The 15674-nt window shown below is 40.0% G+C and overlaps 2 protein-coding genes across 2 annotated transcripts; both read left to right on the top strand.

Moving 5' to 3' along the window:
* The first annotated feature begins 660 nt into the window (after positions 1–660).
* On the top strand, positions 661–2058 carry LOC135677180 (NAC domain-containing protein 68-like). The gene is made up of 3 exons (XM_065189191.1): positions 661–1006; positions 1101–1384; positions 1464–2058. Exons 1-3 carry the CDS (start codon positions 826–828, stop codon positions 1851–1853), a joined length of 855 nt encoding a protein of 284 aa, XP_065045263.1. The 5' UTR covers positions 661–825; the 3' UTR covers positions 1854–2058.
* A 4559-nt stretch (positions 2059–6617) lies between these two features.
* Positions 6618–8295, top strand: LOC135677181 (NAC domain-containing protein 2-like). Its single transcript, XM_065189192.1, has 3 exons — positions 6618–6830; positions 6920–7221; positions 7413–8295. Exons 1-3 carry the CDS (start codon positions 6671–6673, stop codon positions 7986–7988), a joined length of 1038 nt encoding a protein of 345 aa, XP_065045264.1. The 5' UTR covers positions 6618–6670; the 3' UTR covers positions 7989–8295.
* Positions 8296–15674: the final 7379 nt, after the last annotated feature.

Genomic DNA, 15674 nt, shown 5'->3' with positions numbered 1-15674 from the left:
GTAAATGACGTGTCTTCGCATACGTAGTGGATTCACATCCTCCATTTCACTCCAATTCATTCCCCTCAGAATATTCCATCTTGAAAATGAATCTATAGCTTACTCCTTTGACTCGATCAATTTAAGTCCTACTAAATCCATTGCATTCGCATTAAATAAAAAATCATATTAGGAAAAATTCATGTAGTATCCGAAATATTCACGCATTTGGTGGTAGCATGAGAGACACTCGAGCCTCCCCCTGGCTGGATCGAGAACGCGACACGTGAAGGTTCCAGAGAGCCAACTAAGACGAATCTTTGGAGCACGCCTGCTTGCTTTCGCTACTTAGAGATCGAACGGACATGCTGTTTCGACGGCTGTCACCGGCACGTGATAGTGGTGGGCGGGGAGGAGCGGGTGAGTATGTAGTCGGTGACATTAGTCCGACCGCGACGGCTCTACCGAACACTGTACACGAGGCCGAGATTTGACCTCACCTTGAACGCGAGTCCAGCCGACTCCTCCCCGTCCGCCTTTGACCGCCTCCAATTGGCACGTTGGGCGAGTCCCCTCGGTGGAAGCTTCCCCTCGCCAACCTCATCCTCCTCTTCCTCCGCCCGCCCACCACCACGTGTGTGCTTCACAGCCAGTGGCGGTCCCCACCGCCGCCCCCCGCCCCTCTTCGTTGCGTCTCAAGTTCCACGTTCCAAACGCCACCGGTTTCGTCTCTGCCTCATCCCTCTATATCTATCTTCCCCCCTTCTCCCCATGGCACAATAACGAGAGGAAGAAGAGAAGAAGAAGTCTGCGGCATTAGTTAAAGAAGAAGGAGACATAAGAGCGATGGGGAGGAGGACGAGAGACGCGGAGGCGGAGCTGAACCTGCCGCCGGGGTTCCGATTCCACCCCACCGACGAGGAGCTCGTCGTCCATTACCTCTGCCGCAAGGCCGCGTGCCAGCGCCTGCCGGTGCCCATCATCGCCGAGGTCGATCTCTACAAGTACGACCCCTGGGAGCTTCCAGGTACGCACCCATCCGCCTTCCTCTGCAACACGATTCTGACACGGTTGGGCTGGAAGGATCTCAAGCCTCTTCTTCTTCCTTGTGGTGGAAACAGAGAAGGCGTTGTTCGGGCAGAGGGAGTGGTACTTCTTCACCCCCAGGGACCGGAAGTACCCCAACGGCTCCCGGCCCAACAGGGCCGCCGGGAGCGGATACTGGAAAGCCACGGGCGCCGACAAGCCCGTCTCGCCGCCGGGAAGCGGCCGCCCTCTCGCCATCAAGAAGGCCTTGGTGTTCTACCACGGGAAGGCGCCTCGAGGCCTCAAGACCGACTGGATCATGCACGAGTACCGCCTCGCCGACACCAACCGCTCCCCCAACAGGAAGGGCAGCCTAAGGGTACGACACCTTCTCTCTCTCTCTCTCTCTCTCTCTCTCTCTCTCTCTCTCTCTCAACGTTTGCTTCCTTCACCTGCAGCTAGACGACTGGGTGCTCTGCCGCTTGTACAACAAGAAGAACAGCTGGGAGAAAAAGATGCAGGCGAAGGAGGAGGCGGCGATGGAGACGTCGGAGATCAACGAGGACGCCGGATCGGATAGTTTGCGCACACCGGAATCCGACATCGAGCACGCCGGATTCCCGGAGCTGGATGATCTGGTGCGACGAGGATGCCATCCCTTCCACACCTTGGAAAAGCTCAAGGAGGAGAGCGATTGGTTCGTGGACTTGAATCTGGAGGAGTTGCAGAATCCTTTTGCCGGGATCGCATCTCTGCCCGTGGTCGATGTGGTGAACCAAGAGTGCTGCTTCTTCCCATCTATGGGATCTCCGTATCTCAAGACCACCCAAATCATGCCACCATTCTGAGCTCCATCGATCCGCCGAGAAGACAGAAGCATCTGTACATAGTGAATAGAGTAGGACACATTAATCCACTGCTACTGCAGCATTGGCATTCATTAGTCACGTTTGCACTCTGATGCTATGTAATACCACATGGACATCAGCTGAGTGAGTGTACAAGGATTTTTACAGCAGTAGGTAATGAAGGAGGAGACTTGATTGATACCAACAGTACGTTAATGTTTGGTCTCATGTGAATTAGGATGTGAAGGCCAGGAGACAAAATACCAGAGGAATATTTTGCGATTATTCATACTAATTTGGAAAGAGTTGGGAGATCCCAATTAAATTCGTATGCATGTTGTGATGTTGTACATCATGAACACATCGGACCTTCTCTGTTGCTCAAATACGACAAACAGTGTGCACAGTTAAGATGTATCCTTCGATATTTAACTTCTCTTGCCCTTTACCATCTCTCTCTCTCTCTCTCTTCGATATTTAAGTTCTCTTGCCCTTTACCATCTCTCTCTCTCTCTCTCTCTCTCTCTCTCTCTCTCTCTCTGCGTTTTGGGCTTGGAAATGAGCTGAACTCCTCCGGTTCCACGTTTGTGTTCACAATCATACATGCAGCCACCAGCTTCGTTCAAGTTTCTTGGTCCAGTGCAAATATAAATCAAAGTATCATTGCAATATATATATATATATATATATCCTGATAGAAGATAAGATTTTCCTAACTATACGAGGAAATTTCTCTATTCTGTTGAGGAAAATCCTCTATTATGTTAAGGAAATCCTTCATCCTAATTTGTATAAATAGGAGAGGGAACATGTCTTCCTCTTCTGCTACAGCTTCCTCCTCCTCCTCTGTTGCAGTTTCCTCCTTCGCTGTAGTAGCATCACTGCAACATTGTTATAGATTTCTTCTCTACCGTCGCAGCCGTCGTAATCGCAACCACGACCAACGTCGTTGAGAAAAGTGAAGCTTCACTCTTGCCGTCGACCAGCGACCAACGTCACTGAGAAAAGTGAAGCTTCACCCTTCGGCCAGCGACCAACGCCGTTGCATTCCTAAGAGGCTCCGTGGTCAATCCTCATCTTCCTCACCGCGGTAGTCTTCGTTGATCTGCTGATCTGCCAACATTTGGCAGACTTAGGAAGATAATATTTTTCTAACTATACGAGGAAATTTCTCTATTCTGTTGAGGAAAATCCTCTATTATGTTAGGGAAATCCTTCCTCCTAATTTGTATAAATAGAAGAGAGAACATGTTAATGTATCGAAGCATCTTCAACTATTCAATAAAGCTTCATTCAATATTTGTTCTTATCTTCTATTATTTCTATCATATCCATCAGATTATGCGACTATATTATTGCATCTAATATTATTCTGTGATGTCAGTTTGAAGTCTTTTGTTTTAATGTTTGAAGTAATCTTTGATTTTTTTTTTTTCTGTGGTGAAGTAGAATAAAAAATAAATGAGAATGAAACTAAAATAATCGATGATAATAATAAAAATATTTTAGGTATATTTTTTTCTTCAACAATTTATAGGTACGTTTTGGAAAAATGTGGCTCAATGCACATTTCAAATAACATTTAACATTTTTTTTTAAATTGTAGTATTTTTTTTATTAAATATTGATTTAGAGATAAACCAGTAAGAGTTATATTTTCTATTAAATAAGATTTTATTTATTTACTTTTAAAGTTAATTTGTATTAATGTATATGATTATTTTTATTATTTATTATATATATGAGACATACAATTTTTTTTAAAGATTACATACATATATACATTTTTTATTTTTATTTTATTTATTAATTTAAATGAAAATATATATTTATTTTTAAATAAATTATTTAAAATATTAAAAGGATAAATTTATTGTATAATATATAATAAAATTTTAAAATATAATCTTACCAAATAATACTTACATCAATGCATATTTAAAATATAATTTCATCTATTATTTACTAAACAGTCAAAGCATTTCACAACTAAATATTCACTCAAACCTGTTTGTTTAAATACATAATTAAAATATAAATATGTTTTTAAACGTACTCTATGTATAGTTAATATAGCATTAGTTGGATAAGGTTTGGCAAAAGATGCGTGGATGTAAATCTTTGGATGAATATATATACATACATACATATACACATCAGGTAGATTAAGTTACCAATTTTTGAATACCTAAAGTGCCACTATCAATATATAATCATGAAATATTAAAAAAGAGTATTAATATTATTTAGAGTTTTAATTAACTTCGGAATTTGAGTTAACCCATAGAGATAAACAGATATACATGCTAATAATCAGAGGGATAACTACAAAAATAACTTATTTTAGAGGTCTATATATGTACAATATTGTCTTATGCCGTGGTAGGTTCTCCACCACACCGATCTGGTTGTATTATAGAGAGGCGTATCCTCTCTATCTTTGAAATATTAGTTTCATGGATTGGACTTCCTTTAGCGAGAGAGATAGAGAGAGCATTCACGTAGAGCAGTTCTCCATCTTTCTTGGGTGTGTGAACTTAGTATTATTAGAATACAAGGAAAAGAGGCATAATTAACTCCCTATGATGTAGAAAATGTCATTGTCCTTTTTCTTCTTTGGCCATTAAGCACTATTGGCAAAGCTGCACAGAATCAAACGTACACGTAGAAGTAAATGGAACGGGATTTGGCTCCATCGTTATCGTTTAGAGTGAGTGACTTGTGGAACAGTGCCACAGCATCTTCATCAGGTGATGCCAAAGCAGACCAAGACAAGGGGTGAATCTGACGACGAACACGTTAACCTGCATGGTTTCTCTCTCAGACTCCACGTGGAGAGCCACCAATTCCACGTCCCAATCCTTCTCCATGCTGCTGCGAATGGAGATCGATCGCCGCTCTCTCAGAGAGAGAGAGTCCCGTCTTCACCATTCCCACCACATCGTCTTGTTTCGGATGGTTACATGCACTGGATGAGGCAGCATCGATTCCTCAGGGTTCTTAGTAAGCGGGTGGTCAACGATGAGGGTGGGGGATAAGGATCACCACCTGAAGCTTCCGCCGTAAGGAAAAGGTCAGTGAGTGCTCACATTCCCCATGTTCCAGCATATGATTCTTGTCATTTCCAACTTCATTTTTCTCTGGTCATCCATCCCCCCCGAAGAATTGTACGATATGATGACGTGTATCACTTCAGATTTGACTGCTGCACATTCATTTAGTTTCTTATTAACATCCTAAAATTCCAAAGTCCAAAGTCCAAGTAAGACTCGTAGGCCATAAAGACAAAGAAGATAGCTTACCATCACGTATTATATATGGCGTGCACTTATATGCTACATCTCTAGTCTTAATCTACCACGAGAAAACGATTAGATATTTAATAGTGGTCTGGAATGGTTCTCTTCCTCCTCCGGCATCTCCCTGTGGATATGCATGCATGGGAAGATGAGCATATAGAATCGATGTCACAAGCCATTTTGTCCCTCTCCTTTCCTCCCTCCAATAAGCTGCCAGAGTTTAACTTGAACATTCCACCCTAACACTTTTGTCTTTTCTCCTCGCGATCTTATCCATCCTCCGTTACCACCTCCACGGACCTAGGAAGTCATTTCTTGTGGATCAGTCACAAGACCAATCGCGCGAGCAATTGACGACAAAACTTCTCATCACAGAATGCTAACGCAAAGCAACTGAACCTGCCAAGGTTCTGTGATGACCGGCGAACATGCAGTTCCTGAGCATGACAGGAACACCGTGCGTTCGACTTCCACGTACTCATGTGCATCATCATCGTCATCAACATCAACTTTTGCTGGATGGGAACTCCCTCGGGGAGAAGGGGGGGGATTTCATCATCCACTTCGTCAGCGTGATCGCCATCCGACGAAAACGACCGACGCGGCTCGCATTCCTCCTCCCCCCATATGCCATGGTGCATGCACCTGTCACCTCCGACTTGACGCGAATCAGTGCATGACAACCTGACGTTACTTTATATAGAATGCTAGTGGAGATGTGGAAGACGAAGCCTTGGGCTTTAGCTCCGCTCCCCTCTGCATCTGCCGACGGATGTCGCTATCGCCGATGCCTCTCCTGCCATTGAAGCTACCGTAAGATTGCATGTAACTTGTGATGGCGTCCAAGCTAATGACAGTCACTAATTCACAGGATAATCCTCCTTTATTCCTAATCCACACCTTCTCGGCAAGTACGGGGACCAGAAGTAACGTCGACTAACACCTACCAAGCGTACTTTTCTGTCACCACACTTGCTAGCCTATGCACTTCCGCCACATGTGTTAGCACTGAGACGAGACTTATTGAAGGATCCCTGCCTTTAATGCATCTCGACAAACCCAGATACGAGCTCTTTGTCTGCATGCATGAGTCATGGCTCCGTCTATGTGCACGTCCATGTTGTGTGTTCGGCAGGGTCGGCAGATCTCGCGGACACGTGTAGGCCTTCGCGCTGCAACCACCTGTCCATCTTGACTCAAGTTGAAAACGTTGACCCAAGGGAGATCGAAGCCGTGCATGATGAAATGGACGGTTAGGATGATTCGAGTGGCTTTGGTTGTCTTCCACTGGGGAAAGGAGTCCTCATTCAATTTGGCCTCGTCGACGGTGACTAAGATTGATCCGACGGTCCTCAACGGTTGATGCTGGGGCCGATCGATGGATGAAACCGCGTGTATGGATCGCGCGGCGTCGCTAAAGGACAAAAACGCCTCCCACCATAAAGGCAGCGCCACAGTTCGCTCCTTGAGATTTCAATCTCTTCCCCCCTTCCCTTGGCTTCGTCTCCTTCAGTGACGATGTCGGATCCTGCGTCGCTCCCGCCCGGCTTCCGGTTCCACCCCACCGACGAAGAGCTCATTCTGCACTACCTGCGGAACCAGGCATCCTCTGTGCCATGTCCCGTGTCCATCATCGCCGAGGTGGACATCTACAAGTTCGACCCTTGGGACCTACCTGGTTCGTGCTTAGCTCGCTCCGCGAAGTGGTCCATCCACGTCCCTCTTCTGTGCTTTCTGTGATGACACGAGTTTTCCTGCTTGACACAGCCAAAGCCATGTTTGGGGAGCAGGAGTGGTACTTCTTCAGCCCGAGGGATCGCAAGTACCCCAACGGGGTCCGGCCGAACCGCGCGGCCGCCTCCGGCTACTGGAAGGCGACCGGGACCGACAAGCCGATCCACAGGAGCGGAGGGAACGAGCATATCGGAGTGAAGAAGGCGTTGGTCTTCTACAAGGGACGGCCTCCGAGAGGGAGGAAGACCAACTGGATCATGCACGAGTACCGCCTCGCAGAAGCTCACCATGGCAACACCTACAAGCCCATGAAGTTTAAGAACGCCTCCATGAGGGTAATCAGCAGCCACTTCCTCCTCACCTCCATTTCCTCTTTGCAGGAATACCGCACACGGAGTCAAACCTCCCCTTGCGCACTGTGATTGCGATGGCAATCTCTTTGTTTGCTTGCTTCTGCCGAAAAGGATGCCAACTTCAACGCACACCATTCATGTCTTTTGACGTGGTCATTGATTCCGTCTTGCAGTTGGATGACTGGGTGCTCTGCCGCATCTACAAGAAGAACCACAATCTCCAATCGGTGCCGCCACTGGTGGATCAAGAACAAGAAGACTCCGGTTCCGGGGACATCTACCTATCGAGCTTTCGCAACACGGAGCAACCCAGCGGTCTTCGGCTGCAGAAATCCTTCTCCGTGTCAGATTTCCTGGAGAACTACTCTGCCCCGCCGTCGCACCTGTTCGATAACCTACCGGAGATGCAGGGATCCGAGCTTGACCTGCTCATGGCCCAACCGAGCACGAATCAACTCAAAGCCGATAACAGCAACTGCAGCAATGACAATCACACGTTCGCTCCGTATAAAATCCGAGAAGAATCCGCTGCTCCCGTTGCTGCCAACCCTACAAAGCACCAGCGGATGACGGAGTCCTACCTAGACGGCATGAACGATCTCCTTCACCCATGGAAGAAACCCAGCAGTGACGCAACCATCTACACCACCGAGTTCTCCGACCAGTTCGACGGCACTCAGTGCAACTTGCTCAACCAGCGCTTCTTCAATCAGCAAATACTGCTGAACCCTCAGCTGGGATTACATTGACGCATCGATCGTAATCGGACAAGTGGTAGAAGAATAAAGGAAACGGAAAAAGACAAAAGTAGCATAAAAGAGATCAAATGGGTACTGAAACGCCATTTTTGCCCCCCTCAAGAAGCTTTATCTCGCTTCAGCAGAGCGGTCATGCATGATGATGTAGTAGTAGTTTCAGGAGATCACACTTAGTCAAATACGATTATTGAAGATGATCCACCGGATCATTTGAAGCTGTTGGCTTGTAGATATCATGTAGCATGATTAGGTACATGACTTTCTTCTTGTTGAATAAGATCAGCCATGGCTATAAACATCCCACATCTCCACATAAGTTTGATCAAAGTAAATGATATCGTTTAATGTACGGCAGTGGTACATCGACGACAAATAAAGTAGGTAAGGCAACTCTTATCCTCATCACATTGGAATCATTGAAAGAGAAGGACAGGTTTTAGAGAGAGGGAGGAGAATAAAGTGGAATGGACATTAAACAACGTTATTCTTACACACTATACTTAATTCCTAACAATTAGAGGAGTCCACAGCGGGCAAGCTATGACTATTCCTGACACCCATCATTAGGTGCAAGAACACCTCTCGAATGTGACTGATATGCCTGATTAAGGTCAGGTTCCGATGCCTCGAAGTTGAGAAGTCTTCACTGGTTGGAAGGAAGGATGATTGTTTCTGATAACCATCTTCTCTGCAAGTGAAGCAATTAATTGCTTGCCTTGGAGTGTAACTTAAAAATAGGAGTGACTACTGGTTCTTGTCAAGATAATATATTCCTTCCAAAAGGTCATGCCATGATGGAAGACAAGCGATAAGATCGAGTCTAGAACTTGCTTTATACATGTTAAAACAAAGTGAACCACAAGAAAGTTTTGGACGTCGTCAAATGCCACTCTCTTCAAATCATTAATGCTGCGGCTTCATCTGTGTCCTGTGGTAGCTTGTGGCCATTAATTTGAGCAACCGTTCATCTATTTTATTATTTCCACAGCTCACATTACCAAGTGATTGGCATCACGTCTTACTCAAACTTTTATCCAAATCGTCATAGTCTATTCCAGTTTTAAAACTGTGGTGGTATATGATTGACTATTATGATAGGGATATGTATAGAATGATAATTTTATATATTTTTATATATTTTAATTCTTAATCAATTTATGATTTAAAGATCAATTATCATAATATTTATATATAATTTAAGCACATGATTGAAATAAATCTCTCCCTTATAAACATGTATTATCTTAATAAAATTATTTTTTTTCACAGTAAACTCTTTATGGTATTAGAGCTCCATTGCTTCCGAGGAAGGTTTTCTTCCTCTCTTTACCCCTCTTCTAATTGTAAGGGATCAATTTCCTTGTTGAAGCTTAATCGTTGATCTGTCCCGACGACTCCTTCATTTGCCTAGGCGATAGCTGTTACGGTAAGTAACTTTTTTAGCCGCGACCTCGGAGTCGACGCGACTGGTTCAGGGCTCCAAATGGTTAGGATCAGACGCGGCTGGCGAGGATGTTCCGCGGCACCGAGCAGGTTCAGCTTCGGTCGAGCACCTGTACAAAGGTCGGGCTGAGGTGCTCGACCCGACCCCTCTGACGATCAAGTCAGTGAGGCGGAGTGGAGTTTCGAGTGAGATCGTGTCTTCCTCCCCCTTGCCCGTTGGGGGCCCGGGGGTATTTATAAGTGGGTTTGATGTTACCTGATGTGCCATCCTGCCAGAGCAGGGCCGTACCTCTGATGGCGTCTGTCGTCATCGTGGGCGTTGCGTGGAAGGCCGAGCTGCTGCAGGGTATGGGGAGTGTCAGTCGACGCCTCCCCCTGCCTCGGCCAGTTAGGAGGGATCGACCGAGGTGGTCACTTGGGTACGACGGGCGTGGGTGCGTGTCGCGTCGGTGTTAATGCTCGCTCCCTGGGGCAACGTGCCGCGCAGGGTGTCTGACGTGAGGGTGTATTATGTCAAATCTCGGGGTGTTATGTCAAATCAGTTTTTACCCCTATCAATAGCGACCCTCACTCCCTTGTTCTTATTTATTTGCTTGGCATTAGTAATTCATCTTTCTCATGACACCTTCTCCCCATTAGTGATTCCTCCTCATCTCTACGAAAACAACAACCTATTTTGCTTTGCTCCAACACTTACACGATCGAAGAAAGGCTGCATCCCTCCTTGCATAATTATTTTTTTATATGATTTCCCCTTGTGATCTCTCATTGTGATTGATCTAGTCCAGATCGCTCCATAATGGTTGCATCCCTCCGATCAGATATGTTCCACCTTATCAAATCTAATCAGATTAGACTATAGACAATAAAGACCACTTATCTATTAGATCTTATCTGTTTATTGAATTTGACCAAAGGGTGACAATTCATTAGGTTTGATATACTTTATCCAATCTTTTCCTCCAAATATCAACAATAATCGATAATGTAGTCACTCTAATTCCTTTCAGGCATCCAAAGGCAATAATTATGCATCTTGACAAGCATAGTTCATCAACCTTCGCTTTAGAGATAATCTACTAGGCTACATTAATGGTTTTCTTAATTGTCCAATTGAAATTCATTAGGTTTGATATACTTTATCCAATCTTTTCCTCCAAATATCAACAATAATCGATAATGTAGTCACTCTAATTCCTTTCAGGCATCCAAAGGCAATAATTATGCATCTTGACAAGCATAGTTCATCAACCTTCGCTTTAGAGATAATCTACTAGGCTACATTAATGGTTTTCTTAATTGTCCAATTGAAATTCATTAGGTTTGATATACTTTATCCAATCTTTTCCTCCAAATATCAACAATAATCGATAATGTAGTCACTCTAATTCCTTTCAGGCATCCAAAGGCAATAATTATGCATCTTGACAAGCATAGTTCATCAACCTTCGCTTTAGAGATAATCTACTAGGCTACATTAATGGTTTTCTTAATTGTCCAATTGAAATTCATTAGGTTTGATATACTTTATCCAATCTTTTCCTCCAAATATCAACAATAATCGATAATGTAGTCACTCTAATTCCTTTCAGGCATCCAAAGGCAATAATTATGCATCTTGACAAGCATAGTTCATCAACCTTCGCTTTAGAGATAATCTACTAGGCTACATTAATGGTTTTCTTAATTGTCCAATTGAAAATATTCAAATATCAAGAGAACCAATCTTAATGAAAAATCATAATCATAAATTGTGGTTCCATCAAGATCATCTTATTTTGCAAGCCATTCAAGTCTTAATTATTGGCTATATAGTACCACTAATCTCTTCATATAATACTGTAGCAAAGCATGGTGTTAGTTATAAACCATCTTTGTTAATTACTCTCTTATCTACTCTAATCAAAATAACCTAAGAAGGAAAATACTATTTTTAGATATATGTAATATCTAAAAGTTATTATAAATGACTTGGCTTTAATAGATCATCCCTTAGTGATGAAAAATTCATCGTTCATACTCTTAACATCTTAGAAGACGAATATAAGGAATTATCGAAAGTAATTCAGATATGAGACTCAGTAATGTTATTTAAAGAATCGTATAATAAGTTGATTGATTGTGAAATGTATTTAAAACGAAAAGAGTGAAAGACGGGATCAGTTATCATAACTCAATTCAATCTAATATCCAAAGAAAAGAATAATTAAAGTAATAATAATTTTAATTAAATGACTAAACAAGATACCTCCTAGATACATGGGTAATATGTAGAGTCATCATCTTCCATTATACTATTAACTCTCCAACTATGGTGGCAACTTTAACTCAAACAATTAAAAAAATAACTTCAATCATAATAATCACTATAACTATTAGTAGTTCTAGCATTCCAATAATAACAATCAATAAAAAGATATCTACTAATTACTTGATAAAATTGGACACGCATCAATCTTAACCCAAGCATACTATTAGACTTAATTTGCCTCGAGTAAACATCACAATTATTTCAACTATTCATCAAATCAATTGAATTGTCGACTCAGTGTTTTTCATCATATCACTTCTAATATGTAGAATTTATTCATCCATATAGACTATGAAGGCAATGAAAACCTTAACATTGGTAATGGTAATAGAATCCCTATTATTCATACTAGTTCCATAACACATAATTCATACACAAATACTTTTACACTTGATGATATATTATGTGCATCTCACCTCAAAAGGAACCTTATTTCTATCTCTTAATATAAATAAAAGAATACTTCCATTAAAAGAATGTCATTTGGAACGAAACTGAGCCCGAGGGCATCATTGGTCTGAAACCAGAATAAAAATAATATATACGAGTAATCGTCAACTTCATAAATTACTCAACCAATCGATCTTACTTTAATTACTGACCCAACAAATATGTGGCATCACTATTTTGGTTATCCGTTATTTTCCATTTAATAGTAATTAATTTTTCGTTAATCCCTTCAAACTTTTAAATCAAGTAAAACTGCTACTCATTGTGATGCTCGCCTTATTAATAAAAGTTGCATGCTATATTTTAAAACATCTTACATATCTTATTCTAAATTATTTGAAATTATTTATACTAATGCTTGGGCCTACTCTAATTACTTTATCTAATAATTTCATATTTATGTTATTTTCATAAATTATTCCACTAAATATGTATGACTTTATTCTTTCAAACATAAATTTGAATTATTATATTTTTTTACTAGTTTCAGAAAGGTTATCAAGACTTTTTTTTAGTTTACTATTCAAACACTTTATTTTTAAAAAATGAGGTGAATATCAAGCTCTAATAACTTACCTTTTATCATTTAATATATAACATCTTAAGTCACCACACATACACCTTAATTAGTTGACACTACTGAACGAAAGCAATGACACATGGTTGAAACTAGTCTCACCCTCCTCCACCAAGCTTTCATGTCACTAATCTTTTGGTTAGCAATATTTTAAATAACAGTTTATCCCATTAATTGCATACTCATCACATTCCTACAACACTAGTCATCATTTGAATGAGCATTTCATTGAACTCAAAATATTCAAAAACTTTAAATATTTGCTTGCTTATATTAACCTTCGATACACCCCTTCGCTTCACACAAGGTAACACTAATATTCATACTATGCATTCTCATTGGATACTCTCTTAAATATAATATTTTTTGATGTTTTAATCCTTAAATGCATAAGGTCTTTGTATTATATTATATTTTTTTATTTTCAAAATCTTGCTTTAGAAATATGAGTCATTACAGCAACCATTCATCATTGGGTTTATATAAATACACCTCAAACCCATTTAAGTTGATCTCTTATCATATCAACTAACAGTTTTCCATTAGAATTGTACTCACTTATTAGTCCACTTCAGGAACACCTCATTTTTTCTGTAATTTTTTCATCCACCTCTCTACCAACTCGCTCTACGACATCCAATAAAGTTAATGCTCTTGGCATCATAAATGCTATTTTTGTTCTCTTTTCGGCTAAGTGATACCGAAATATATCTGCCTAATTAGATATATCTCACTAACTCTTTATCAATTCTCATCCTATCAACAGAACTCAAAAATATCATCGAACTTAAATATCACATGACATATTTAAAAAATAATATTTTTAAATCATGCCAAATCCTTAATATACTATCACAAACTCTCCACCTGACCCTATTGAACCCATAAGTATTATCCAAACCCAAAATTCTTTACATCGATATAAATTTATGTGTTAGGAATATACTCCACAATACCACATTGTCACAGCCTTAGCTGGAATTATCTGAGGCCTGAGGCACCTTTACGGCAAAGATACGAACTTAGCTTGCGTTGCTTAAGTATTCCATAGAGAACAAAATACTTTAACATTCTGTATTTTCGTTTTTAATAATCTTCGCGAAGAGGCCAACCATACTAAAATTCCATGAAGAACTTAACTCGAGTCACTAAAATTATATTGTGATAATCCTACTATAAATCATACATAATAACAATAAGTATTTTGTTCGTTACAATATTTATCTCTTACACTTTTAAATATTTTATTTATAATTAATAAATTATTATAATTCATATATCGACCCTCCAATATGCATTGTTCAGCATTAAAATTTATCTTGTGATGTATTAAAGGGGCCTTCAATAATAGATTTTTTTCTCATAAATACTTATTTCTTCATTTTCATGCTTTTGTCGATACTAATGATATAATATCTATATTAGCCTATATTATTTTTTTAGAACAAACATGATTAATTAGAGTTTTTAAAAATAAATTATAATCACAAGATTCATCACCAAATCTGAATACCGAGCCATCGCTACCACCATCGTAGAACTCAATTAGATCAGCAATCTGTTATACGAATATAGTATTACCTCCTGCTCAACTCTAACTTGACGTTCCACTCTTGTATAAAATACATTGTTATATATTTTTACTTTGTTGGAGATTAAGTTATCAAGCATCAACTACATATTTCTCTCATCCGTATTTTTGATAAACTAGTTGACTCCACAAAGCCTCTCGTTGATAAGCTATTTCAATCATATTATTCCATAGTTGATATTCTTGAGCTAAATCTTACAGGAGCATGATAAAAATAAAAATGAAATAAAAACTTAATATGCCTTACATATTCTAATCCTCAATCATTATGTTATATGTATATGAGTATGGAATCTTTTTGTGTTTGATGACTCCATTTCATTTATATCATATCAATTTATTTTGGAAAAAGATGCCTATGCAGAAGTAATAAATCATTATTTTTCTATAAATTAAAGAGGATACACTAATATTAAATATCATATACAAGTTATAAAATAATGAGATAAAAGATCACAAACCACAAGAAACAAATATACAAATAAAAAAAAAAAAACTCTTTCGCGTGAAGCCAAACTTACGAGGTAGGTTAGATAAAATTTAGCCAATATTAGTCTCTAGATTAACTAAAACATCATCAAGAATATTATTTTTAGCAAATTACCACTTAATAATAAACCAAAGAGAAAAGTAAAATCTCACCAATAGAGATGTGAAGAACAACGTATCCAAAAATCATAGAGAACAAACTTGAATAAACCTTCTAATAATTCACAATTTATTCTCCTGGGATGAAATCTTTACGTTTGGATCGACCTTTGATTTTGGGTCTACAACGATTATTTTGGACCACCTAACAATTCATTCATCAAGTGGTAGCCAAATTACCTCTACCCGGAAGACTAGAAAAATCACATTGATATCTAAATCAATCAGCCCCAATATTATTATAATATGCGTTAAAAAAAATAATTTAAACTAATCAGATAAAAAAGTGATGGTCTCAGCCATGGGAAACACAAACGAAGAACCCTATTAGATAGAATCTGATCTCTAATTTCATATCATCAATAACGTTGACAAATCGACATGTGGTCGATAAGACTAAAGGGTACGTCATCATCATGTGAGGACTTGACTTACATGTGGTGGCTGACCTATCACATACGTCGAATTAATGCCACCTACGAGGATATGTGTTGTTTGATTCAACAAAAATAATAGCTGATGCCTTTCGAATCTTCAAAAATAATTACGGTATATAATTAATGGTAAAAATAATTGACAGATGTCATGTTAAGCGTGCGGTATTAATTATGTTTACAGCCTAATATTTCTCCCTTCACGTAATCATGACGCTCGTGC

Source organism: Musa acuminata, chromosome BXJ1-6 (assembly GCF_036884655.1).
Source record: "Musa acuminata AAA Group cultivar baxijiao chromosome BXJ1-6, Cavendish_Baxijiao_AAA, whole genome shotgun sequence".
Taxonomy (NCBI): domain Eukaryota; kingdom Viridiplantae; phylum Streptophyta; class Magnoliopsida; order Zingiberales; family Musaceae; genus Musa; species Musa acuminata.
Note: the sequence above shows the minus strand (reverse complement) of the source record. Positions and strands in the feature narration are given on the sequence as shown.

What these genes read in the sequence shown, in the direction of transcription:
- LOC135677180 (XM_065189191.1), top strand. Translation starts at nt 826, where the DNA reads ATGGGGAGGAGGACGAGAGACGCGGAGGCGGAGCTGAACCTGCCGCCG. An exon ending in CGACCCCTGGGAGCTTCCAG is followed by an intron (nt 1,007 to 1,100) that starts GTACGCACCCAT and finishes TGGTGGAAACAG; the next exon opens with AGAAGGCGTTGTTCGGGCAG. An exon ending in ACAGGAAGGGCAGCCTAAGG is followed by an intron (nt 1,385 to 1,463) that starts GTACGACACCTT and finishes CTTCACCTGCAG; the next exon opens with CTAGACGACTGGGTGCTCTG.
- LOC135677181 (XM_065189192.1), top strand. Translation starts at nt 6,671, where the DNA reads ATGTCGGATCCTGCGTCGCTCCCGCCCGGCTTCCGGTTCCACCCCACC. An exon ending in CGACCCTTGGGACCTACCTG is followed by an intron (nt 6,831 to 6,919) that starts GTTCGTGCTTAG and finishes TGCTTGACACAG; the next exon opens with CCAAAGCCATGTTTGGGGAG. An exon ending in TTAAGAACGCCTCCATGAGG is followed by an intron (nt 7,222 to 7,412) that starts GTAATCAGCAGC and finishes TCCGTCTTGCAG; the next exon opens with TTGGATGACTGGGTGCTCTG.